The following is a 26626-nucleotide window of genomic DNA, read 5'->3' on the forward strand; positions in this document are numbered from 1 at the left end:
ATATTTTATTTGAGAATTGTGTCTCTTCTGAATTGGGGTTTGTCATAGAAAGAACTAACTTTTAAAAGTCTAGCTGTTTCATAAACCGTTAGTATCTGGCTTTCCTATATGCTTAAACTATGCACAGAAGAAAAATATTATGGGAAGAAAAATACAGATTTCTGGCCATTTTGTATGTCCTTCATCTATTTCCTGTTTATCAGTTTTAAACGTTATTATGAACTCACTTTATAAAGGTGATTACTATAAACTATTTGTTTTTGTCAGCTTTTCTGTAACATACAGCAGAAATTCATCATGGATTTTCTTCTGTGAAGAAGAGACAAGAATACAAATTCCACAACTCTTAGAAGCACTCAGAAGATATGACCCATCAAAGGTAAATACAATTTCAATACGAGTATTTTTATTTTGGAGAAAATGCTTAAAAGAAGTTTAATTTTGATTAAGAGTTCTTTCAGTCTAATAAAAACACTTAATTTAAAATTAAGATGAAATAGGCTGCTCTTGCCTTGTGAAACGGAGCACATTCTGTCTAGGTAATGTGTATCTCTCTCAAAAATACCTGCTTTCACTTAAAAAAAAAAGAAGAATGAAATAACAGTTGAATATCTGGAAGCAATGTTAAATACTTCTCTTTGACGTTTGGAGCTTTCAGAAGGATGGAACTTAAAATGAGGCATTTTTAAATGAAAAAAATCTACTTATATGGGTTATCAATTTTAGAGAATTAAAAAACTGTTGATATAACCTTGAGTTAAGAAATAAATTTAAATTGGTTATTTCTCTTTATCAACAATGACCACATTATTTTAGACAAGAAATATGTTTTGAGTACCAACTGTGTATCAAGGACTATGATAGCAGAGGCTAGGACAGACAGACAAGGGTCCTGACTGCCTGGATGGTACAGAGTAGCAGGGAGAGGAGGGACCATTAAAGAAGCAATTACCGTTAAAAGGGAGATGTATGACTTCAGACTATACTACAAAGCTACAGTAATCAAGACAGTATGGTACTGGCACAAAAACAGAAATATAGATCAATGGAACAGGATAGAAAGCCCAGAGATAAACCCACACACATATGGTCACCTTATCTTTGATAAAGGAGGCAAGAATGTACAGTGGAGAAAAGACGGCCTCTTCAATAAGTGATGCTGGGAAAACTGGACAGGTACATGTAAAAGTATGAAATTAGAACACTCCCTAACACCATACACAAAAATAAACTCAAAATGGGTTAAAGACCTAAATGTAAGGCCAGACACTATCAAACTCTTAGAGGAAAACATAGGCAGAACACTCTATGACATCAATCACAGCAAGATCCTTTTTGACCCACCTCCTAGAAAAATGGAAATAAAAACAAAAATAAACAAATGGGACCTAATGAAACTTAAGAGCTTTTGCACAGCAAAAGATACCATAAACAAGACCAAAAGACAACCCTCAGAATGGGAGAAAATAGTTGCAAATGAAGCAACTGACAAAGGATTAGTCTCCAAAATTTATAAGCAACTCATGCAGCTCAATAACAAAAAAACAAACAACCCAATCCCCAAATGGGCAGAAGACCGAAATAGACATTTCTCCAAAGAAGATATACAGATTGCCAACAAACACATGAAAGAATGCTCAACATCACTAACCACTAAAGAAATGCAAATCAAAACTACAATGAGATATCATCTCACACCGGTCAGAATGGCCATCATCAAAAAATCTAGAAACAATAAATGCTGGAGAGGGTGTGGAGAAGTTTGTGGGAATGTAAATTGATACAGCCACTATGGAGAACAGTATGGAGATTCCTTCAAAAACTACAAATAGAACTACCATACGACCCAGCAATCCCACTACTGGGCATATACCCTGAGAAAACCATAATTCAAAAAGAGTCATGTACCAAAATGTTCATTGCAGCTCTATTTACAATAGCCAGGACATGGAAGCAACCTAAGTGTCCATCAACAGATGAATGGATAAAGAAGATGTGGCACATATATATAATGGAATATTACTCAGCCATAAAAAGAAATGAAATTGAGTTATTTGTAGTGAGGTGGATGGACCTGGAGTCTGTCATACAGAGTGAAGTAAGTCAGAAGGAGGAAAACAAATACCTTATGCTAACACATATATATGGAATCTAAGAAAAAAAGAAAATGTCATGAAGAGACTAGGGGTAGGACGGGAATAAAACACAGGCCTTCTAGAGCATGGGCTTGAGTATATGGGGAGGGGGAAGGGTAAGCTGTGACGAAGTGAGAGAGTGGCATGGACATATATACACTACCAAACGTAGGGTGGATAGCTAGTGGGAAGCAGCCGCATGGCACAGGGAGATCAGCTCGGTGCTCTGTGACCACCTAGAGGGGTGGGATAGGGAGGGTGGGAGGGAGGGAGACGCAAGAGGGAAGAGATATGGGAACATATGTATATGTATAACCGATTCACTTTGTTGTAAAGCAGAAACTAACACAGCATTGTAAAGCAATTATACTCCAATAAAGATGTTAAAAAAAAAAAAAGGGAGACGTTTAAGGGAAACATCGCGCACTGTTAGAAGCACCACAGCAGGGTATCAGACCGAATCTGGGAAGGTCATGACAGGAAGTGACATTTAATCTGAGCCCGTGGGATGAGTAGGAGTTAATAGGAGAGGGTGCTCTAAGCAGAGGGAACAATATTTGAGAAGGTCTGGAGGTGAGACAGCATGCATCTTGGGTGAGAAATTCACCGCTAGTTTCATATTTTAACAAATTTTTATCTTGTGCAGATGTGATGTTGCAGCTGGATCTTCTTTACCTCTAAGTTCCGTCTGAGCACTGAGCACAGTGTTTAACACTTAGTAGATGGTTAATAAATATTTGCATACGACTGAGTAACTCTGTAACGTCAGCTGTCCTGCTCGGCTACGTTCAATGTCTCTGGAGGTTTAGAGGCAGCCCTGGAGTTATATGGAGAGGAAATCAGGCTGTTCAGTTCTCTTGGAGCAGCCCAGGCTGCACCCTGATCAACTTATGGAATTCTTTAAATGTGGAATAAGCAGAACTGGGTCCTTTCTGGGATCACTGGACACCTGCCCCACCCCTGTTGTGAAGCCCACTCCAGAAGTGAGTCAGATTTAAGGAGGATGTGGAAAAGGAGCCGTGGCTTCTGGGTGCCCACTTGGTTTGTTGATGTAGACACACGGAGTTGGGCAACAGTGATCATCAGGTTGATTTCTCAAACGCTGGAAAGTCTGTCATTATAATAAAACCACTGGTCTTGATGTTTTTTAAATGCTGGAAGGACCCATTCTGATTTCTCTTCATGCATTTGATTTCAGGGAAAGTACAGATATAATTGAATGAGAAGGTTGTGGGGTTAAAAGAATAATTCCTTCAAAGGAGAAAAGAATTATGAACGTGTCTCCTCTAGTCTTTTCAGATGGTGCTGAGCAGCAGCTGTGTACTCGGTGCCATATTTTATGTAAAACATTTGTTAGGCTTTTATGTTTGCCTCTGACTTGAGAAAAACTCCCAGATCTTTTTTGGGATGTAGGAGTTTTAATCTCCTCCTAGTGTTCCTTTCACCTGGAGATTATTTTTTTCCATTATCCATAGCTCTAATTCTGTACAGAAGATGGTGACTCACTGTACTTTTTAATGAAAATTGGAATGATAAATAAGTTCAAAGCAAGTTCATGAAAAGCAAGTACAGAGCCAGAGGTAAAATGAGATGCTTTCTTCTTCTTCTGTGAGCAATACCACGTGAAAAAAAATCTAGGATGCTTTGTTTCTTTTGAAACTAGCATTAGGGAATAAAAATTACATCATGTTGAAGTTGGCTCAAACCAGTGTGTTTTTTCCCCCCTACCATATGACATTTTAGGAAAAAAGTATAAGACAAACCTGGCTTTGATATTGACAGAGATAAACAACATTAAACTCATAATTATGTGTTAGAGTATCAGTTACTTTGTTGGACTCTGACATTTTTTCCCTCAATATCATTTTGTCATTCTTACTAATGCAAATTTATGCTGTTATACAATATATTAAATGAAAAACTTTACTCTTTATTAACGTAATTAATCTTTGTTAAATTGCCTTTCTAGGTGATTTCTGTAAATTTCTATATCTTATTGAAGTCTTTCTGTTTTTTCCCCACAGTATGCTTTTAATACATGTGTATTTGCTGAAATGTCTTTAATTTTTAATAGAGGTGAAACAGGAGTGCTGGCAAAGAGTAATTCTAACATACTAATGGAACGTTGAGTTATTCTTTTACAGTCTGTCTTGATTGTAATTGTCTTTATTAAGAAGGCATTAAGAAAATTATTAAGAAAGATGGGGGAGTGTCTCTTCACAGAATCTGTATTAATTTCTCCCTTAGAGCAGTCTACAGAACAACCCCCCCCCAAAATATTGAAAAACAATCTTATATACTAGATAATAGCTGAACACTGCTATTAGTTGTTGAAACATAAAAACACGTTCTGCATAAATTTATGTTTGGAACAGGAGATTATAATAGTGAAAGATTATTGAGAAAGGTGCTAAAATATACTGAAGTGTTTATTTTCTTTAAACAAGCTATATTTACATGGTGTGTTAAATGTGATGGTTTTCATATTGGTTAATGTTTAGTAGTTTGATTTTTTTTTAAAGATGTTGAATATTCTATCTCAAGCCAAGGCTATGTGCCTTATAATTACTTCTCTTGCCCAGTGGTGACTTAATATATCCATAAAGTGTCAGGAAGAAGTCCTCGGGTGGAACTATGAACGTAGACACGCAGCTGTGTTACTGGCTTTCACGTATGTTCATTTATGACTTGTTGCTGAATTGACTCAAACTAAGACTCCGGGAGGTATCTGGAACACAGCCATGAGCAGAAGAGGGTCCTGCGGAGACAGCACTGTATCCCTCCGGCTTTTATTTTCTGATAAGGGGATAGGGAGTGAGGGGGTGATGGTTGGGTTAAGAGAGAAAATATATAAAACTTTTAGAACTTAGGGTACTTGAGTTAAATTATCTGCTGACATTTGTTTCATAGTTGCCTTCGGAAGCTCTCCGGGGCTTGCTGCATCATTTAACACAAAACTAGGGGCACCTGGGACATTTAGGTATCCTGGGATACAGCGGTGAGCAAAACGGACAAGGTCCCTGGTCACAAGGAGGGGACAGTCTCTTGCCGGGGAGACAGGCAAACGTGAAACAATGTGTCAGGTGGTAATAAGTGTTACGGAGAAAAATAAAGCAAAATAAGAGGGGTGAAGGATAGATTGGGATGGGCTTACTGTTCTGTAGAGGGTGTTCAGGAAAAATCTCACAGATCAGGTCACATTGGAGCCAAGCGTGAAGGAACCGAGGGAGGGAGTTATGTGCTCCCTACTCCTATGTCCAGCCGCCTCCTTGTCTACCGGGAGCCTCAAACTCAACTTGTTCAGAACTGAACTCTTCATGCCCCCTTTTAGCCTCTTCCATCTTCAGTCTCCTGCATCTCAGAAATGGCATCACTGTCTATTTAGTTGCTCATATGGAAAAAACCTGGGGCCGGTGATGGAGTCCTCTTTCCCCTCAACCTCATGCTGGCACATTCGGTGGAGTCTCCCTCCAGGATACACCTCTCATCTGTCTTCCCGCCGCCTTGAATACTGTTACTCGGGTTCAGGCTGCCGCCATCGCTGTCCTTGACCGTGACTTAAGCATCCTAGCTGATCTCCTGGTTTCCATTCTTGCCATCCCCATAATCCAGTATCTCTGTAATTCAGATCTTCTTGCTCACCTGCTCAAAAACTTCCTGTGGTTTCCCACTGCACCTAAGATAGTTTCCTGAGGTGTCGCACTCCAGGTCCACAGTAATTGTCTATCACTGTAAAGATACTCCGTTCTTTCACTTCTCTCGTTTTTGTTGAAAAGCTAATTGTATGGCTTATTTTTGCTCCTTTGAAAGAAATGTGTACACCTCTCCCCCAACATTACTTTTAAGATTTTCTCTATCTTTGGTTCTTCAACTAGCATTTGCCTATGTGGTTTTCTTTGTATGTCTCTTTTTTTTTTTTGCGGTACGCGGGTCTCTCACTGCTGTGGCCTCTCCCGTTGCGGAGCACAGGCTCCGGACGCGCAGGCTCAGCGGCCACGGCTCACGGGTCCGGCCGCTCCGCGGCACGTGGGATCCTCCCGGACCGGGGCACGAACCCGCGTCCCTTGCATCGGCAGGCGGACTCTCGACCACTGCGCCACCAGGGAAGCCCTGTATGTCTCTTGATTAGAGTTTATAGAGCTTCTTGAATCTATGGCTTGATGACTTTTGTTCGTTTTTAAGAAGATTCTAAGTCTGTGTTTCTTCAAATATTGATTGAGTTCCATTGTCTGTCTCTTCCTGTTCTGGGTTTTGAACGTCATGTGTTTTGTTTATATTGTTATCGAAGTATATATAGTTGATGTACAGTGTTGTACCAATCTCTGCTGTACAGCAAAGTGACTTAGTTTTACACATACATAGTTCTTTTTTTAAGTATTCTTTTCCATTATGTATGCCAGGAGCTTGGATATAGTTCCTGTGCTCTACAGTAAGACCTTGTTGTTTATCCATTCTAAATGTAATAGTTTGCATCTACCAACCCCAAACTCCCAGTCCATCCTTCTCCCCCCCCCCCCCTTGGCAACCCCACTCTTCCTCTATGTCTGTGAGTCTGTTTCTGTTTTGTAGATAGGTTCATTTGTGCCATGCTTTAGATTCCACATACAAGTGATATCATATGGTATTTGTCTTTCTCTTTCTGACTTACTTCGCTTAGTTTGAGCATCATGTATCTTAGACCTTTCACTGTGTCCCGTGTTGCACTTAAGCTCTTCTCTGTGTGTTCCTCTTTGTTTTCTTTTTTGTGCATAAACGTGGATATTTTTGACTGACTTACCTTCCAGGTCCCTATTCTCTCTTCTGTTATGTCTAATATTCTCTTGAATTCCTAACTTGAGTCATTGCATTATTCAGTTTTAGGATTTCCATTTGACTCTTTATAGATTCTAGTTCTTTGGTAAAAATCATCATCTTTTCATCTATTTTCTTAAACATATTAATTATATATTTTTAAACTACAAAACCTGGTTTATCTGTCGATCTCTGTTTCTCATTTTTCTCTGTTATCAGTCTGGTCTTGTGCATTGAATATTCTTCTGGGTTGTAGACCTTGTCTGGGTAGGTCTGTCTGCAGACTGCCCTTACTTCTAGACCCTTTTCCCCCCGCAGACCCTGCACTCCAGCCTTGGGCTCCCAGAACTACTGCTGAAGTCTCTGCCCAGATTTTAGCCACTTCACTGCTGTTTTCCGCTTGGTTCTTGTGTTTCCCCTTGGTTTTTGTGCAGCCTAGGAGTCGCCCAAAACTCGTGGGCTGAGGGAGGGCCCACAAGTGCTCAGGACTCTGTGACCACTGTTGTGAGCTCCAGGCGTGACTCTGATTGGTAGAATTTGGGGCTCACTCCTCTGGGATCCCCTTAAATCTCTACCATCTCAGCAGCTTGCAGCTCCAACCTCTGTCTCTGCAGTGCAGCCAGATTACACGAGTCCCCAGCTGCTGCTTTGGGTCGTGTGCTGTCCTCTGCTCGGGGACCCAGCAGGTTCCTTGAGGGTAAAAGGAGGTGAATCTGGGGCTCCCATGGGTGGGCTCCCCTTCTCTCTCAGATGTTAGCCCTCACATCCTATTTGCCTTTGTTGTTTTTTGATGCCCTCAGTCGTTTGCTCTAAGAATTTCTCCAGCTTTTGTACTGGTTCTTGGTGGGGAAGTCGGTCTGATCCAGGCTGTTCTGTTGTGACATCTGAACCCTGGTCTATCTCCTGCTTCTCCTTCATACCATGTATACCCAGTATATTCCAGGCACACTGCACTTATGTTCTGATGGAACATATCACGCTTTTTCCCGCCTCAGGGACTTTGTATTAACCGCCTCACCTGTTGTTCCCCAGATGTGTGCTTAGCTGGTTCTTTGACGTTATTTGCTCGCCGTTCAACTGTTACTTCCTAAGAGGTTTCCCTCTCTTTCCAGGGTCACCCGTCATTCTGTTTTATTTTCATCATAGCACTATCTGAACTTACTTTCTTGCTTACTTTCTGTCTCCCCACTATTGTGTAAGCTCTGTTCCTACCTGGCGTGGGATAAATGTTAACTGATAACAAATGATAATAAACGTTAATTGAAGGACTGAATAAATGAATAAAATAGGCACTGATTCTGGAAGGAATTTTTCAAATTCTTCTTTGCAAACCTCAGCGGGACATAAAGGAACACGGTTTTCTTCACATTAATAGTATTTTGATATGGAATATTCTATAAAATACCACTCTTCTGTGTTTATAGTATAATGCTAACATTTTGTTCATCCTGATCTTAAATTATTTTCTTTATAGACCAAGGTTATGCTGTATTCATTGTCATATGAGTAATAATTATATTTTTGTTAAAATTCTTGAGAAACATATGATCCGTGCTTATTCTCTGTCACCCAGGGTATTGAACTAAAACTGACACCAATTTGGTTTTGGTCGTGCATGAAATGGCTGTTTAAAAAATTTTTATATCTTTATTTAACAGGAATGGTTTTTAGGAAAAGCATTACATGATGAAGAATCCACAATAATTCACCATTATGCCTTTTCCGAAAATCCTACAGTTTTTAAATATCCAGACTTTGCTGCTGGCTGGGCCCTTAGTATTCCACTGGTAAACAAGTAAGAACTTATTAGACTTTCTTGTCGTTTCGTTTCGTGTGTGAATCAACCTTTATTTCGCCGAGCCTCGCCTTTGGCGGATCTGAGTGCACGTCCCAGCAGAGCCAGCGCGTGGCAGTGCAGGGAGACCCGCGGCCGGGGCCGGACACAGGCCCCGCCACCTACGCACGCGCTCAGGCTCGCGCTCGGCCGCGCCGTCCTTCCTCGCACTCAGCTGCAGAACACGAGGCGAGCGCTCAACCGTGAGGCTGAGGCGGGGCCCACGAGGGCTCGGGACCCTGCACCCAGATGTGCGACCACCGTTGTGAGCTCCAGCCGGGACTCCGACGGTCAGTGCGGAAATGAATCGGCAGCACGCCTGGGGGTGGGGGGGTGACCGGTTACGTGCGTGGGTGTGTAGACGCGTGTAAACGTGGGCTGGGCAGGAGGCATGCCCGGCTCTTGGTGTGATCATCACGGTAATGCTGTTTTCCATGTGAAAGGGGAAGATAAGTCGTAACTCAGGAGAAGCATGGCTGTTGACTGTCCTCTTCACCTAAATAGTGCAGATTAATTGTGCGTTTTTGTTCTTTAGGGAATGGAAAGTTGATAGGGCAGTTGTGGTTTTTATATCTGCAAAGATGATGAAAATGTTTCTGTGATTTCTTACAGTAAGTGTCCTGTTTCTAGGGTTTGGAGTCCTGAAAAGCTTTTGTAGCCCATTGGAGTAATCTAAGGTAGTAGGTACTTTGTCATTTGTGGTTGCTGGAAACTTCTGGACTAGCCCCTTGACATTTGAAAGTTCCTTACAGTGTAACACGCTCCTTCCCAATGTCGATGCAGGTAGCAGAAAAGCATGCCGAGTGTTGAAGGGAATACTGTTGCTGGAATTGGAAGCGGAGGTGGGTGGGTGGTTGGTGCAGGAGTTCAGCAGTGTTACTGAGGAGAGGCTGGATCTCTCTGTCTCTCTGGCTTAGTGCACAGCATCATTTCATCCTAAATCTGGTTTGCTTTGTGCTTTCAAGGCAGTAAGGGCTACGAACTTCTTATTTATGTACAGCAGGAGACAGCCTCTAACCATGCAATGAAAGTACCTATCCCCAGCCTCTAGGTGGATCCTGTCCAATTGAAGTCAGTTGGGCCAACTTCAGGCCTGTACCATCCTCTGCACCATTAACAGCTGCCAGCGAACTTCAGTGCATCAGTTGGGATCAGACTGATTCTGACCCTGGAGCCCCTTTATTGGCCTGAATAATTAATCAAAATCAGAATTCTCTTAGAGGAAGGAAGGAGAGGCTCTGTATCACGTGGGTAACCAACAGTGCCCACTACGGGAGTGTTGAGTCCCTGTGTCTCCTTTCCTTGACTTTATGGCTCACGTGGTAGGTAGGGTAACGATTTATAGTGACTCAAGTATTTCTTCTCCTCAAGTCACCAGGAAAACTGGTTGCTTAAAGACACTTTATGACACTCACTTTCTTAGACTTTCTCACCGAAAATATTCTGGGGGCCCAGCAGTCGTGCATCGGTGAGCGTTGAATTAACACTGCCGAGCATTTCCCAGTGCTCCAGCTACGTGATCTCCTAACGATAGCATCAGTTAAAAAAAAAAAAAAAAAAAAAACTCGCATCTTCGGAGAAACGCTCATTGATTTTCAGTAAGATGACTTCTTCAAATAGCTGTTACTACAGAACGCTGTTCCTGGTTTCCCCTGTTGTTTTTCCATCAGAAAACCTTATCTAGATTTCCTGCAGTATCTTGCTCTGTTGACTGTCTCACAAGTGGGACTAGAAAAGTCAGGTAGGAAGTTTTCCTGGTATTGAAGGAGTTGAAGGAGCCCTATATTTGTTGCAAATTTCCGGTCTAGCTGGTTGTGTCATTAGAACTGTGTTATTGGGACATGACTTGGTGCCTTCTAAAAATAGGAAAGCTGAATGTCAAATTCTTATTTGCCAGGAACTGCATATCCATTGAAGAAATATTTTCGCAAAGTAGTTGGGATTCCTGGCCTTGTTTTTTTTTTTTTTTGGCATTGTTGGTTCCTGAAATTAGCATCTGAAAAGCCCGTGGGTATAGCCCTTGCTTGGTGTATAGGAAAACGAAACCTAGTTCCCACCACTAGGACTGGCCTTTAAATAGGGTGAATGCCCCCCTGCACACTTTTTAGAACTGGGACTTGTTTGCAAGGTGACTGGGTTGGGCCCCGGGTGTCCCATGAGGCTGACTCATCCACGCGGAAGTTCGTAATATTGAGGTAACCATCACTGGTTCTGGCAGATTCCACAGGCAGCTAAACGTAGCCACTTACACATGTCAGTGTACATACTGATTTGTTTCCAGTCAGTCCGTGTTCATCCTGAAGAGATTCTTTCCTCTTAAAGAGATTCTAGCAGTGGCTGTCACATTTTTCTCCGGTCTCCCTCGGAGAAAGATGTACAAGAATTGAACGAGAAAGAAACGTAAAAAGTCAAGGAGAGGGGCTTCCCTGGTGGCGCAGTGGTTGAGAATCCGCCTGCCGATGCAGGAGACACGGGTTCGTGCCCTGGTCCGGGAAGATCCCACGTGCCGCGGAGCAACTAAGCCCGTGAGCCGTGGCTGCTAGGCCTGTGCGTCCGGAGCCTGTGCTCCGCAACGGGAGAGGCCACAACAGTGAGAGAGGCCCGCGTACCGCAAAAAGTCAAGGAGAGTAGAGAGCATGTTTAGGGTAACAGTTCAGAGGTGTTTATTGTCTGTTAAGAAGGGGTGTAGGCAGTGTGGCCATCTGACGGTGGATGTCACATGCCATTGGACTCTGATCACAGTTCTGTGTTCCTTGGCTGTGGCGATAAGCCCAGGTATGCCTTTTCTTTTTTCTTTTTTTTTGGCCTTTGGTGTCTGAATGTGGTTGGCTCAGATTCTGAAGGCACTTGGCATGAACCCAAATCCCCAAGTTACCTTGAAAGAGTTTCTTCATGAAAAGTGGCTCCAACCAAGCAGAGTTCAAGTTGGACAAGATTCCACAGCAGGGCGGGTTTTTCTCTTAATGCGTGTCGGGAATGTTCTGAGAACGCAGTCGCTTTGTGCACTGTCCTCACCCACTCCTGCTCACGGGCCGGTGGGCAGGTACTGAGCAGGAATGTGGCAGAGGTTCCATGGGGCTGCTTTCAGAGCTGTGCGCCCTCAAGCCACAGTCATATCAACTACACGTAAATGATAACCTGTGTCCTCCTTGGTCTTTCCTCCGATTAGAGATACATTTTTAAAGAAATGTCTGTGGCTCAACCAGGCTTAAAACTCAGCGAGGACTTTTGACACCGATTTACTAGTTTTCCTTTTAAAATGACGATTATCTCTTTGTAGTTAAAACATTTATCAGGAGGTTCGTAATTGAAGTGAGGGTCCCGTCTGTAGCCCTGTAGTAAACGTAAGCGCTGTGGCAGTTCAGTGGGCTCGGGAAGCATGTCGTCGTGCCTCACTCAGCCCGGAGCGGAGGAATGTATTGCGATTTGCCCTCACCCCTTCAGATCGCTCACCGAGTGCTCGTTGGGGCCCGGGTGGTGGGCGCTGTTTGGGGGTCCAGAGCAGGAGGAGTGCGCGGGGGGCTCGCCGTGTGTGACGAACGGGGCTGTGCTTCCCACTCTGGGGGCAAAGGAAGTTTCCAGTTATTCTCGTGGGCAAGTGTGGACACCCTTGAATTCGGTCTTGGAGAAAAGGCTGCCAGGTAGAGGTTGGGTCGGGGCGAACTGGGCCGCCGTGTGGCCAGGAGCGTGCCTCGGGGGCGGCCGCTGTGCGCTGGCGAGCGGGGGGCTCTGGAGCCCGGGCCCAGGGGTCTGGGCCTCTCTTCTGTGTTGAAGAGAGCCATTGCGGCTTTTCTGAAGCAAGAAGATGACTTGAAACTGTTATTCTTCCCCGAAATCACATGCTCTCTCCCCCCAGGAAACTCCACAAACTGTAATTCATAGGGTCATTAAAAGTAGGAGACTGGGGCTTCCCTGCTGGTGCAGTGGTTGAGAGTCCGCTTGCCGATGCGGGGGACGCGGGGGACGCGGGTTCGTGCCCCGGTCCGGGAGGATCCCACGTGCCGCGGAGCGGCTGGGCCCGTGAGCCATGGCCGCTGCGCCTGCGCGTCTGGAGCCTGTGCCCCGCAACGGGAGAGGCCACGACAGTGAGAGGCCCGCGTACCGCAAAAAAAAAAAAAAAAAGTAGGAGACTGAAAAGTAGCAACTTGTGTTTCTCTATCAGGCAATCTTTTTTCCTTTCTTTTTCTTTCTCTGTCATTATTTAGTCAAGGATTATCAGGAGTCAGCACACTCCATGGCTTTTTAAAAGACATTTATTGTATCATATTTTGTTTTACGTTATTTTCCAGATGTTGAATAAGGCACACTACATTTGCAACAAGCCTCGCGTTCGTGTCCTGGTCCACAAATAATTGTGTTTTCATAGTCCTTTGCCTCAAGGAAATTAAACTCTTATTTTTGTCTTAATTTATATTTTTATTTGTTTTCAAACATTAGAAAGTCTCAAGAATGTGTTATTCTTGTTTGATGCTTCTTCGTTTTTTTTTCAAAAAACTCAAATTGTCTCTCTTTTCTAGGCTTACCAAGAGATTGAAGAGTGAGTCCCTGAAATCCGACTTCACAATAGATTTAAAACATGAGGTAGGTCATGATTTGTTTGGTTAAAAGTCTTTGTAATCAAGAATTCGTGTCTTTTGATACAAAAGGTGTCTCGTGTTCCCTGAAAGGTGCGTCCCCTCTGCCACTTACATCCATATTTTCCCAACAAGGAAGTTGCACATGCTACAGTCCGAGAGGGCCGTCTTCTTTAAGCCCATTTTGGTCACTTAGGTGGAGAAGGAACAGTGGAGAAAACAGTTGTGTCTCTGATTCTTCGTCCTTTGTTTTTAAGCTATAGGTGGATGGGTCCAGAGATGGATTTTTAAAAACACGCAGAAATGTCAGTAAAATACCTCTGGTCTTATTTTGTGCTTTGGTTGCACATAATGCCTTCCACACGTCTCTTGTGCTGGACCCTGTGGAGCAGAATTGGGCCAGCTGGTCCCCCAGCACCCTGGCATTTAGTGGACATCTGTGACCAGTCGTCCTGGAGGCAGGTGGCGGGCGTCCCGTCCTTAATGCATTAATCTCTCCTGGATCATCATCAAGAAGGTCTCTGTGCATTTCATTCATGGGTACATCTGACTGCCTGCAACAGACCTGCCTTTCCCTCTGTGGGAATCTGTATTTTAGGACATTGGGGCCAATCGTGACTCCGTCCAGCGGTGCTGGCAGCCTGCCAGGAGTGAAAAGGGCGCTCACAAGATTATAATTCGGGGAGTATTTTTAAATGATGAAGTAGGTTATTTGAGGAGAGATATTCATGTCAAAAATCATTCTTTTCCACAGAAGGGAAAGCATGACTAGTCGAAAGCCAGGGTCTGTCTAGATATTTTTAATGAAAAGTCAGCTCAGGTATAGATACCCAGGTTTGGGAGTCTATGAAACATTGAATAACATACAAAAAAAACCCTCTAACATACGTGAAAGGTATAAAGATCAGTCAGAGATTGCTTAAGAGATTGAACTTGATCAGTTGCTTGGAGGCCACCTGTAAGTATCTCCCCAGGAGGGGGTCCCCCTTTGTTCTAACAAGAGTCAACAACTTTCTTGAATTCTCTCCCTCTCCCCCTTTCTTCGTATTTTATAACATATGAATGTATCTCTGAATAATATGTAGTTTTGCATCCTTCTGGCCTTTATATAAACAGAACTGTACCCTGAATAATGTTCTAATTTCAAAGTCATCTGTGTTGATAACGTGTGGCTTCAGTGAACTATTGTCACTTTGTATAACTGTCCCTCGCAGGACCATTGCACAGTGGATCTGCCCAGTCTGCTGGCAGTGGGCCTCTGGGTTGCTACTGGTTTTTGCTATTGCGGTCACCACTTCTGTGAATATTTTTGACATGCGTCATGATGATCATCTACAAGAGTTTCTCTAGGGCAGAAGCTTTTAAACTGCTTTTTGACTGTGACCGAATTTAAAAAATACATTCTCCGTTGTGACTCAGTATATTTGCGTGTTGTTATTGTGTTTTGTTATTGATTTCTAACTTAGTATGATTGGTCTATATAACAGCCATTTGAAATATTTTTAGGTTTGCTTTATGGCCTAGTTCATGTTCACTTTTCATAAACGGAGAAAAGGATGTATGTGCTCTAATTTGGGGGGGGGGTATAATATTCTTTTTATGTTTATTAAAGAGGAAATAGATTAATCAGTTAATCTGTTGTGCTTTTCACATATTTTATTTCCTCCCTCTCTCCCTTCTCCTGCTTTCATTTTGTCTGCTTGATCCGTCGTTTACTAAGGGGGGAATGTGAAAATCTTCCATGATAGTGGTGACAGTGTCTCTTTGTGGAACTGCCAACTCTTGCTATTTATACTCTGAGGCTATGTTAATTAGATGCTTACAAGTTTAGAATTGTTACCTCCTCTCGGTAAATTTATCTTTATCTCTAGTAATGCTCTTTGCCTTAGCATTTATTTTGTTGATAGGAACACTTCTATACTAGCTTTCTTTTGGTGTTTGCTTCATCATTGTTTTTCATTTATTTCTTTCAATTCTTTTGTGTCCTCTTTTGATGCGTGTCTCTTAAAGAGGACGTGTTTGTTTTTTTCTCCCAGTTTGACAATCTTTATCTTCAAACCATATGCAAATTTACATTTACATTTTTCATGATTACTAACACTTTATTTTATCCTTTGTCCCCCATTTTTTTCTTTTGAAAATTTCCTTGCTTTCTTTTAGATTTTTAAAATTTTTATTCCATTTTTTTCCCTCCTCTGTTATTTTTGAAGTTCATTCTCAATGTCTGTTTCTTAATGGTTGTTTTAAATACAGTAAGTCCCCTACATACAAACCTTCAAGTTGTGAACTTTCAAAGATGCGAACGTATTATAAACCTATTACAGTACAGCACTATGTAGCCGATTGTGTTAGCTGGGTACCTAGGCTAACTTTGTTGGACTTACGAACAAATTGGACTTACGAACGCGCTCTTGGAATGGAACTTGTTCGTATGCAGGGGACTTACTGTACTTTAACGTGTACAGTAAGTGGCTAATTAATCAATAGCCTAAAAATCTAAGGGCCTGAGCATAATAACTCTGATTATCCCTCTCCCAGTTTTGATGCTCTTTTGTCCAGTATTTTTGTTCTGTTTTTTTTTTTCAACCCCACAACTCAGATATTGTCCTTACTTTATACAGTTAAATCATTTGTATTAGTTTAACCCTGTATTTGCCGTGTCTGTGCTCACTCTTCTGTTTTGCTTCTTGGACCTGGCAGTGGGGATCATTTTTATTCTTCCTGAAGTATACGCTGCAGAATGTCCTTTTTAGTGAGGTGGCAAATTCTCCGTTTTTTGTGGTTTTTTTTCTTTAAAAGTAATTTATTTCAGGCTTCCCTGGTGGCGCAGTGGTTGAGAGTCCGCCTGCCGATGCAGGGGACCAGGGTTCGTGCCCCGGTCCGGGAGGATCCCACGTGCCGCGGAGCGGCTGGGCCCGTGAGCCGTGGCCGCTGCGCCTGCGCGGGAGAGGCCACAACAGTGAGAGGCCCACGTACCGCAAAAAAATAAAAATAAAAATAAAAAAAAAATAATAATTTCAACTTTGTTCTTGAGACATAGTTGCGTTGCGTGTGCAGTTCTAGGTTGTGAGACATTTTCTCTCATCGCAATACTGTTGTTTCCCTGTGCTCTGGCTTCGGAAATCAACCACCACTCTTACATGGTTCCTTCGTCAGGAATCTGCCGTTTCTCTGGCTGCTTTTAAGATTGTTCTTTGCCGTTTCACTGTGGCATATATTACATGTCTAGGTGCAGACTCTTTTTTTTCTAATCCCGCTTAGCATTCATTGGGCCTTTCTATAATAGGATTGTTAAGCAATCCTATTTTTTAAAAAATTACATTAAAAAAAAATTCTCAGCCATTGTCTTTTCAGCTATTTTCTCATCCACTCCGTTACCTCCTTCTGGAACTTTAGATACATGCTAGAGGTTGGAACTTCTCTTCTACATTCCCCATCTCTGTTTCTTGCTGGGCTACATTTCAAATAACTTGGAGGACTTCATCTTTTAGTTCCCTAGCTTTTATTCAGCTGTGTCTAATATGCTGTTTATCCTCACCATTAAAATGTTCATTTTAAGCATTATATTTCTCACATCTACAAGTTCTAGATACTTCTTTTTCAAATTTGCTCTCTTGTACAGTCTTTCAGAAATTTTGCTCATGTTTCAAAGTTTTTCTTTTCTTTATAAAAAATATACGAAACAGTAATTTTCTATTCTGTGCCCGATCGTTCCAACCCCCGAAGTCTTCTGGGCCTGAGCCAGCTGTGTCTGCTGGCGCTGGCCCATCAACTCGTCTCTTTGTACTACTTTGTGTGGTTTTTCCGAGTACTTTTGCTCCTTGGGAACTGTGGCCGTCCCCCGGGTCCTATATTAAGGTTGTGGGCTCCTCAGTAAGGATTTGCATTCGTTTTTGCCTGCCGCTAGAGCCTCAGGCTGACTTAGGGCCACTTTAAATGACTCCGAGGTGTTTCTGGAACACGTAGGGGACCAGTGAGGGGGGCCTGGCTTTTGGTTACAGAATCTCAGGGTATCTGGAGATGATTTTTCCCTCCCTCAAGTGCCAGTTGTGGGGCTTTGCTGTTAGAGACGCCCCACCTTGGGCACGCTTTATTCTCTTAACGTGCATCAGAACTTTGGCATCCTCAGAGCCCAGCTGATACCTACTGCGGAAAACTGCCCTCAGTGGCCTTTTCCCCCAGGTTCTCACTTTCCATTTTTGTCCTCATAAGCTCCACATTTTTGTGCCAAGTTGGCAATACATTTTAAATGCTTTTAAAAGTATTTTATCCCAATATTTTTAGATGTTTTCAGCCAGTCGGTTTTTCAGGGTATGTAATTACCATCCGGCAGGAAACCAGAGTCATGATATTTCCTTTTATCTTTCTCTGTGATGTTTTAGCATCCCTAAAATAGCTTCCCTAAAATTGCTTACGACAATTTGGAATTTTTTGGAGGTCAGAATACTGATTCTTAATTAATTGTTTATGGTTAACAAAAGATTAGATTGCTCCACATGGAATTACTATTTTTTTAAGTAAAAAAAAAAAAAAAAAACCAAAAACCCTGTTGACTGCTGACATCTTGACGTGGTTCACTTTTATATTCTCTAGAGAAGGTAAAAGGTCTGCTTGCCTTGAGATGTTTCGTACCTTCGTGGACCTGTGGTGCTGGTTAAGAGCTTTCATTCATGCCAGTTTCCTGTGTGACAGATCGCTCTCTACATCTGGGACAGAGGCGATGGACCGCCCCTCACTCCTGTGCCTGAGTTTTGTACAGACGGCGTGGACTCTTCCTGTGCCACCACGTTTCATTCTTTTCTACCGCTTTGCGTAAGTAATGGAAGGACAGCTTCCCCGCGTGTCAAAGGAAACACACATGCTGTGCACAGTGTTGCCCTAGCACTTTCCCTCCTAAAACCCCTAACATCTGCCGTGTGCCCGGTGCGAACTGTGTGTCATGTTTCTAGGGGTATCGGCTCCATGAGGGTAAGCACTGTGGTTACCCTGTTTTGCCCAAGAGAAGAGAGCACAGTGGCGCTGAGAGCTGCGGAGGTGTAGCCCGGACTCATTTCTTTTGTCGAAGATGTAGCATGTCGCTGTTGGAATTCCAATTCTATTTCCTAGAAAGGCAATCGCAGACATTTCCCGTTTCTCCTAAGCCTTGTCCTCGAGCCCACCCCCCTTTACTTTCTCAGCCGGTGACCTCGCTTTGATCTCACCTGAGACGGTCCAGAACCTTCAGAATGAACCTACCTGTTAGGGCAGACCCTTGGACCGGTCCCCAGGATGGGCCCAAAGACCCCGGGACTCAACTGGGTGGTTAACAATCCTTCCTCATCACGAAAAATACATTCACTACCTCTGATGTTGTCTGTTATTTTCAAGTCATTGATACAGAAGTCTGTGTGTTGCCTTTTCAAAGAGGAATATACGTACACACAGACACACACACACACTGCAACGGTGGGAGAGAATCTGTACTGTTGGCACAGTTCCCGAGGGGGAGATGCTTTTTAGACATTATGCTTGCTTGTTCTTTAATATTCTCCTGGACAGTGTGGAGGGGTTGACCTCCTGGTGCCTTGAGTGACGTGACAACACTGCAGTTACTTGTTGCTATAAACCAGCCCCAAATGATGCAGAATTTGGATTGAGTGTCACTACAGGCCTAAGATGGTGGATAAAGGGGCCAGAAAACACCGCCCAACCCAGCTCCCTCCGTGAAGCACCCACGGCCTGGGTGTGGATTGTCCGCAAGCCCCTCCGTGAGCCCCTTCATCTGAGTGCTCAGCCTGGGCTGGAACCGGGGCAGGGCTCCAGGCTCCTCCAGAGTGTTGGAAGTTATCCTGCCTTTGGCAGAGGACACAACATCGCTGTTGCCGAGATTTGGGTAGACGATAAAGGGCCATAAAAATACTTAAACATCAAAGTAAGGCTGGGCCCCCAGAAGGGATTCATCTCTTATTTTACACTAAAACATCCCCCTACTTCTCTCTCCCTTTGTCAAAATCTTCACCAGCTGGAAAAAGGAAAGGGAAGGTAGCCAGCATTTACTGGGTACCTGTGATGTGCTTAATAAATAGTAGTGATAAAAGCAGCCAGCCCTACGGGTGGTTATCACCCGAGTCTCCTAAATGAGCAGACAGGAGTTCAGAGAGCTGAGGACACTCGTCCAGGTGACATAGTGGAAATGCAGAGCTGGGATCCCCGCGCCTGTCTGGCCGAACAAAGGCTTTGTGGTCAGCGGAGCTACGGTTCCTTTTTTCCCCTAAAACTTAATCCTGGAGACAAGTTTGATGTCCCTGACATTGGTGAATTTGAACTTGAGAGCATGTGAGAGCTAGTGTGGATGTGCAGTTAAGATGCATTGACTCATGTATGCATATATTTTTCTTTTTTTCCTTTTTTTAGGGAAATCCAGTGAAGAAGAAGGATATTTTTGTTGCAGTAAAGACATGCAAGAAATTTCATGGCGACAGAAGTATGTTTTGGGTTATTTCATTTTTATTGAACTTGAAAAATCCAGACTGCCTTTAAAAAAAACAGTACAGACCAGATATAAACGCAACCTAAATAAAACGGACAATGACAAATATGTCATTGAAGTAAAAGCAGTTATTTAATCAGTATTCCTCATCAGACCACTTCAGTCACCAAGATCAATTAGAAAAGACAATTTTGTATTGCAACATGAGTGGCCATAGACCTTCTAAGGACTGATCAGAGCAGTATTTTAAATTGCAAATGGAAAAGCTCAGCTGTGGCAATCTAGGAGACAGTTAGTGAATAACAATCCATTTTGCAAAACAATGTCCTCTATGTCCAAGTGCAGTCTCTGAGCTGTGCGAAGAGTATGAGAGGGGATTTCAGGGTAACCGAACGCCAAAAAGAATGTTTTTCTAACACTGTTCCTTCTTCTTATATTTATTTCAAATGCACACGTCAGAACTTTTAAGTAAGAATATGTATTTGCTCACATGTAGATATACAGAGAAAAGGAAAAATGTGCCTTACAAGCAACGGTTCCTTCTTAAGGAAATCCTGCATGTATTGATAGATGAATGTTGTTTTTATTCAAATTGTGGGTGTCATTACAGAATTCTACTAAGTTATTATGATACGATTTTTTAAAAAGCCTACCTTAAATATAAATACATAATTTATCTCTTTTTTCACCGTATTTCAAGCAGCACTTTTCTGAAATTGAAGATTAGACGGTCTTTTGCATTTTCTAATTTTAGCACATATTTTAATGTTTTTCCATGAACAGACTCAATTTCACCAAGAGTGTGATATTTATAGAGGAGAGATTTCTAAACCAGCTGTCTTTTTTTGTGAGATTAGAGCTATGTGGGGAGTTCATTTATATAATTTATGTGATAATATATTTACAAATTATATTTTAAAGGGGAACATATTTTCCAAATAAAAGAATATTATACTTTGGGATTAAAATGTTGTTTAAGACACTGACATAAATTCAAATCTTGTTATAGTCAACACTATCTTAAAAGTACATTTACTATAAACCTTCATGGTTACCTAAAATAGTCATGATAAATTCTAAGTCCTATTAAATCAGCCTAAATAAACATATGCATTCATTATATGAGTCCTAAAATACTATCAAAAATCAGTATAGCACTTAAAAATTTCATTTATCATAAATTTAACCTAGGTTTAATATTCTTTTCATAATCTGTAAGGGCTCTGTAGGATGATTTTTTTTTTAAGTTTCTTTTATTTATTTATATATTTTTGGCTGCGTTTTGGGTCTTTGTTGCTGTGCATGGGCTTTCTCTAGTTGCTGCGAGGCGGGGCTACTCTTTGTTGTGGCACGCAGGCTTCTCATTGCAGTGGCTTCTCTTGTGGAGCGCAGGCTCTAGGCATGCGGACTTCAGTAGTTGCAGCATGTGGGCTCAGTAGTGGCAGCACAGGGGCCCTAGAGCACATGGGCTTCAGCAGTTGTGGCACGTGGGCTCAGTAGTTGCAGCGTGCAGGCTGATTAGTTGTGGCTCGTGGGCTCTAGAGCACAGGCTCAGTAATTGTGGTGCATGGGCTTAGTTGCTCCACAGCGTGTGGGATCTTCCCGGACCAGGGGTTGAACACGTGCCCCCTGCATTGGCAGCGTAGGATGAATTTTGACAAATACCTTTCATTAAAAAAGTGTGAAGGCACTGCAGAAATACAGAGAATCATGAGAGATTACTACAAGCAACTATATGCCAAAAATGGACAACCTGGAAGAAATGGACAAATTCTTAGAAAAGCACAACGTTTCGAGACTGAACCAGGAAGAAAAAGAAAATATAAACACACCAGTCACAAGCACTGAAATTGAAACTGTGATTAAAAATCTTCCAACAAACAAAAGCCCAGGACCAGATGGCTTCACAGGCGAATTCTATCAAACATTTAGAGAAGAGCTAACACCTATCCTTCGCAAACTCTTCCAAAATATAGCAGAGGGAGGAACACTCCCAAACTCATTCTATGAGGCCATCATCACCCTGATAAGAAAACCAGACAAAGACGTCACAAAGAAAGAAAACTACAGGCCAATATCACTGATGAACATAGATGCAAAAATCCTCAACAAAATACTAGCAGACAGAATCCAACAGCACATTAAAAGGATCACACACCATGATCAAGTGGGGTTTATTCCAGGAATGCAAGGATTCTTCAATATACGCAAATCAATCAACGTGATACACCACATCAACAAACTCAAGGAGAAAAACCATATGATCATCTCAGTAGATGCAGAAAAAAGCTTTTGACAAAATTCAACACCCATTTATGATAAAAAACCCTGCAGAAAGTAGGCATAGAGGGAACTTTCCTCAACATAATAAAGGCAATATATGACAAACCCACAGCCAGCATTGTTCTCAATGGTGAAAAACTGAAACCATTTCCACTAGGATCAGGAACAAGACAAGGTTAGCCACTCTCACCACTATTATTCAACGTAGTTTTGGAAGTGTTAGCCACAGCAATCGAGAAGAAAAAGAAGTTAAAGGAATCCAAATGACAAAAGAAGAAGTAAAACTGTCACTGTTTGCAGATGACATGATACTATACGTAGAGAATCCTAAAGATGCTAGCAGAAAACTACTAGAGCTAATCAATGAATTTGGTAAAGTATCAGGATACAGAATTAATGCACAGAAATCTCTTGCATTCCTATACACTAATGATGAAAAATCTGAAAGTGAAATTAAGGAAATACTCCCATTTACCATTGCAACAAAAAGAAGAAAATACCTAGGAATAAACCTACCTAAGGAGACAAAAGACCTGTATGCAGAAAACTGTAAGACACTGATGAAAGAAATTAAAGACGATACAAACAGATGGAGAGATATACCATGTTCTTGGATTGGAAGAATCAACATTGTGAAAATGACTCTATTTCACAAATTGTATGGAAACACAAAAGACCCCGCATAGCCAAAGCGATCTTGAGAAAGAAAAATGGAGCTGCAGGAATCAGGTTCCTGGACTTCAGACTCTACTGCAAAACTACAGTATTCAAGACAGTATGGTACTGGCACAAAAACAGAAATATAGATCAATGGAACAGGATAGAAAGCCCAGAGATAAACCCACACGCATATTGATAAAGGAGGCAAGCGTATACAATGGAAAAAAAGACAGCCTCTTCAGTAAGTGGTGTTGGGATAACTGGAGAGCTACATGTAAAAGAATGAAATTAGAACACTCCCTAACACCATACACAAGAATAAACTCAAAATAGATTAAAGACCTAAATGTAAGGCCAGGCACTATAAAACTCTTAGAGAAAAGCATAGGCAGAACACTCTATGACATAAATCACAGCAAGATCCTTTTTGACCCACCTCCTAGAGAAATGGAAATAAAAACAAAAATAAACAAATGGGACCTAATGAAACTTAAAAGCTTTTGCACAGCAAAGGAAACCATAAGACGAAAAGACAACCCTCAGAATGGGAGAAAATATTTGCAAATGAAGCAGCTGACAAAGGAGTAATCTCTACAAGCAGCTCATACAGCTCAATACCAAAAAAAACAACCCAATCCAAAAATGGGCAGAAGGCCTAAACAGACATTTCTCCAAAGATATACAGATAGCCAACAAACACATGAAAGGATGCTCAACCTCACTAATTATTAGAGAAATGCAAATCAAAACTACAATGAGGTATCACCTCAAACCAGTCATCATCAAAAAATTGGCCATCAAAAAATCTACAAACAACAAATGCTGGAGAGGGTGTGGAGAAAAGGGAACCCTCTTGCACTGTTGGTGGGAATGTAAATTGATACAGCCGCTATGGAGAACAGTATGGAGATTTCTTAAAAAAACTACAAATAGAACTACCATATGAGCTAGCAATCCCACTACCGGGCATGTACCCTGAGAAAACCATAATTCAGAAAGAGTCATGTACCAGAATGTTCATTGCAGCTCTATTTACAATAGCCAGGACATGGAAGCAACCTAGGTGTCCAATGACAGATGAATGGATAAAGAAGATGTGGCACATATATACAATGGAATATTACTTAGCCATAAAAAGAAATGAAACTGAGTTATTTGTAGTGAGCTGGATGGACTTAGAGTGTGTCAAACAGAGTGAAATAAGTCAGAAAGAGAAAAACAAATACCATATGCTAACACATATATATGGAATCTAAAAAACAAAATGGTTCTGAAGAACCTAGGGGCAGGACAGGAATAAAGACAAAGATGTAGAGAATGGACTTGAGGACATGGGGAGGGGGAAGGGTAAGCTGGGATGAAGTGGGAGAGTGGCACAGACATATATACACTACCAAATGTAAAATAGCTGGTGGGAAGCAGCCGCATAGCACAGGGAGATCAGCTCAGTGCTTTGTGACCACCTAGAGGGGTGGGATAGGGAGGGTGGGAGGGAGACGCAAGAGGGAAGGGATGGGGATATATGTATACATATAGCTGATTCACTTTGTTATGCAGCAGAAACTAACACCCCATTGTAAAGCAATTATACTCCAATAAAGATGTTAAAAAAAAGGGTCAAGGGGAATGAACTAGCTGGTTTTTGTTTTTAAACAGCAAGCAGAAGTGCTCAAATTGATTTATTTGATCTCTTGAAGCTGCATTTGGAGTACAGTATCAATGTTAGGAATGGGGGTGGTAGTATTTTCTCTTTAGAAACACATTTTTCAAGTTGACAGTAAAGCAGTAAAATTAGGGACCGTCCCTGTTGTAGTTTTCATGTTCTACAGAAATGAAAAAAAAAAGTTTGCTAATTTTAATGTAGTCATTTATAATAATCTAGTTTATTGCTTTCTTAACTTTGCATAAGGTTGTGATAATCCTTTCAGATATCTATCAAATGCTTTTATATTTGAATTTTGAGTCAAAGGTCTTTAAAAATGATAAAAATCTTTGAAGCCTGTTAGGAGCATTAAAACCAAGCCTCCCCAAACCAGCTCTTAATTTGGATCTGGGATCACTGCAGCCTGAGACCTAAGAGGTATTTTAAGGATCTCACAACCGAGTTGCTGTGACAAGCCACTTTTAAACTTGGACCTGTTTGTTTGAAAAGATAGTCTAGGCAGCAGGATTTTAGGGGTTCTGATGTCCATTTTGCTCGATGGAAGTGAAACCTGCCCAGGCCAGTGGGCTCTGCTTCTCGTTTTGGAAATCTAGTCCAGTCACCAGTTGTCCCAGAGAATTATCCAGTAATCGTTTTAGTTTCAGTGAAAACGCCACAGTAGCTGCTTCTGACTGCTAATCTTTTTTTTACATTTTCTGGTGTGTTTTTCACATGTATTCTGTCATCTGATTTCATGTTGACAGTTCCTTGCGATGTGGTCATTATTTTTATTCACTTGATATCATAGAGAAAGCTGCCTTTGGGTTGAGACACAAATAGCTTGGCATCTTGTAGACTGAGCCGAGGAGCTGGGGCTCAGGGTTTCTGGCTCCAAATTCCCAATTCTTTCTGCCACAGAGAGCTGTGCTGCACTCTCTGTGGATTTATTATAAATCTAATGCTTGATAAATAGTATTGGATAGCTGTGTTGATGCTCTGCTGTGCTCAGGGTCAGGTTTGATGTGGCCAGAATCTGTGGCGGGAGGCTTTTTATTTTCAGTAGCAGGAGGGGATCGCCAGGAATTCAAACCCGCAGGTGATTTAAAATATACATCGAGCTGGGAATTCAGATTCCCATCTTGTCCTAGCATATTACTGCTCTAGTCAAGCAGAATACACGGACTGGGGGGGTTTGTTTTCTTTTTTCTTCTGTATGCACTCTGGTAGAAACACTTGAAGTTACAAGAACCAAATGACAGTGAAGGAAGAAATAAACACAGACAAGACTGTATTTACCTGTGAGCAGCTGAGAGCTGGCGACACAGTCAGTGACTTTTCCGGAGGCGGGCTCTCACCGTGTGTGCACTGCCCTGGGTTCCGAGCGTAGGTGGGCCCTAGCCATGGCCCCTACTCCTGGCTCCTCCAGGGACGAGGGTGAGGGATGGAACATTCTGTTTAAGGCTGTGGTCAAGGCAAGGGAACATATACATTGACCTCGTTTTTCATACTCTTTTGGAAAAATTGATAATAAAGCCAAGTTCCAAAATTAGAAAAAATGATTTTACATCTTGTAATTTTTTTTTTTTTGCCCAACAGTGAAACAAGCGTTTAGATAACTGCTTGTGTCTTGACTCTGATTTAGGTGAAATAAAGCAGCTTAGGACACAGTTAGCAAAAATATACTCTGTCTTTTGGCTGAAGAAAGAAATACATATTGACAGCATTGGAACAGCAGTGCTGGCTGACATGCAAGCAGTCGGTAGGGTTTTAAGGAAACTTTGAAGGTATTACATAGAGTGATGAACTGCCACGGCACGTGAAGTTACGTTTAAGGAGGGAAAAGGATCTCTGGAGTTTAACGTTCCACCTGATCACTTCCTCCTGGCCTTCGTGTTTTTCCTCGTGTGACGTGAGCTGTCAGTGTACGTCACGAATTTTCTCTGTGTCCTTCTGCCACGCGGTTCCCACGCGGGGTCTCAAATACCACGTGGCGGCCACCGTTCCTGTTCGCGGTGGGTTGAGGTGTCTCTCCTCCTGCCGCCTCCCTCTCATTAAATAGGTTAATTTGCCATTTGCTCAGCCTCGAGTTCCTTTTCACAGCTTCCTGAGCTCCTAAAAATAAACACCGACTCCTTTCAGAATACAAAAAAGCCCTGTTTGCCGTGTTCGCTGCAGCGATCTTCCCTCTAGGCCTGAACACACTGACCCGGGAGAGCGTGTGGTAGCCGTGTTCCCTGT

At 42.2% G+C, this 26626-nt stretch overlaps 1 protein-coding gene across 2 annotated transcripts in view; it reads left to right on the forward strand.

Annotated features, from left to right (window-relative positions):
• Positions 1-26626, forward strand: part of B3GLCT (beta 3-glucosyltransferase) — a 101365-nt gene that overhangs the window by 43461 nt on the left and 31278 nt on the right. For both annotated transcript variants that reach the window (XM_059042191.2, XM_067016797.1), the window contains 5 exons: positions 268-379; positions 8585-8721; positions 13278-13341; positions 18027-18146; positions 19728-19797. In XM_059042191.2, coding sequence (XP_058898174.1) covers positions 268-379; positions 8585-8721; positions 13278-13341; positions 18027-18146; positions 19728-19797 — 503 coding nt within the window. The remainder of the gene's footprint in view (positions 1-267; positions 380-8584; positions 8722-13277; positions 13342-18026; positions 18147-19727; positions 19798-26626) is intronic.

This window comes from Kogia breviceps, chromosome 16 (assembly GCF_026419965.1).
Source record: "Kogia breviceps isolate mKogBre1 chromosome 16, mKogBre1 haplotype 1, whole genome shotgun sequence".
NCBI lineage: Eukaryota > Metazoa > Chordata > Mammalia > Artiodactyla > Physeteridae > Kogia > Kogia breviceps.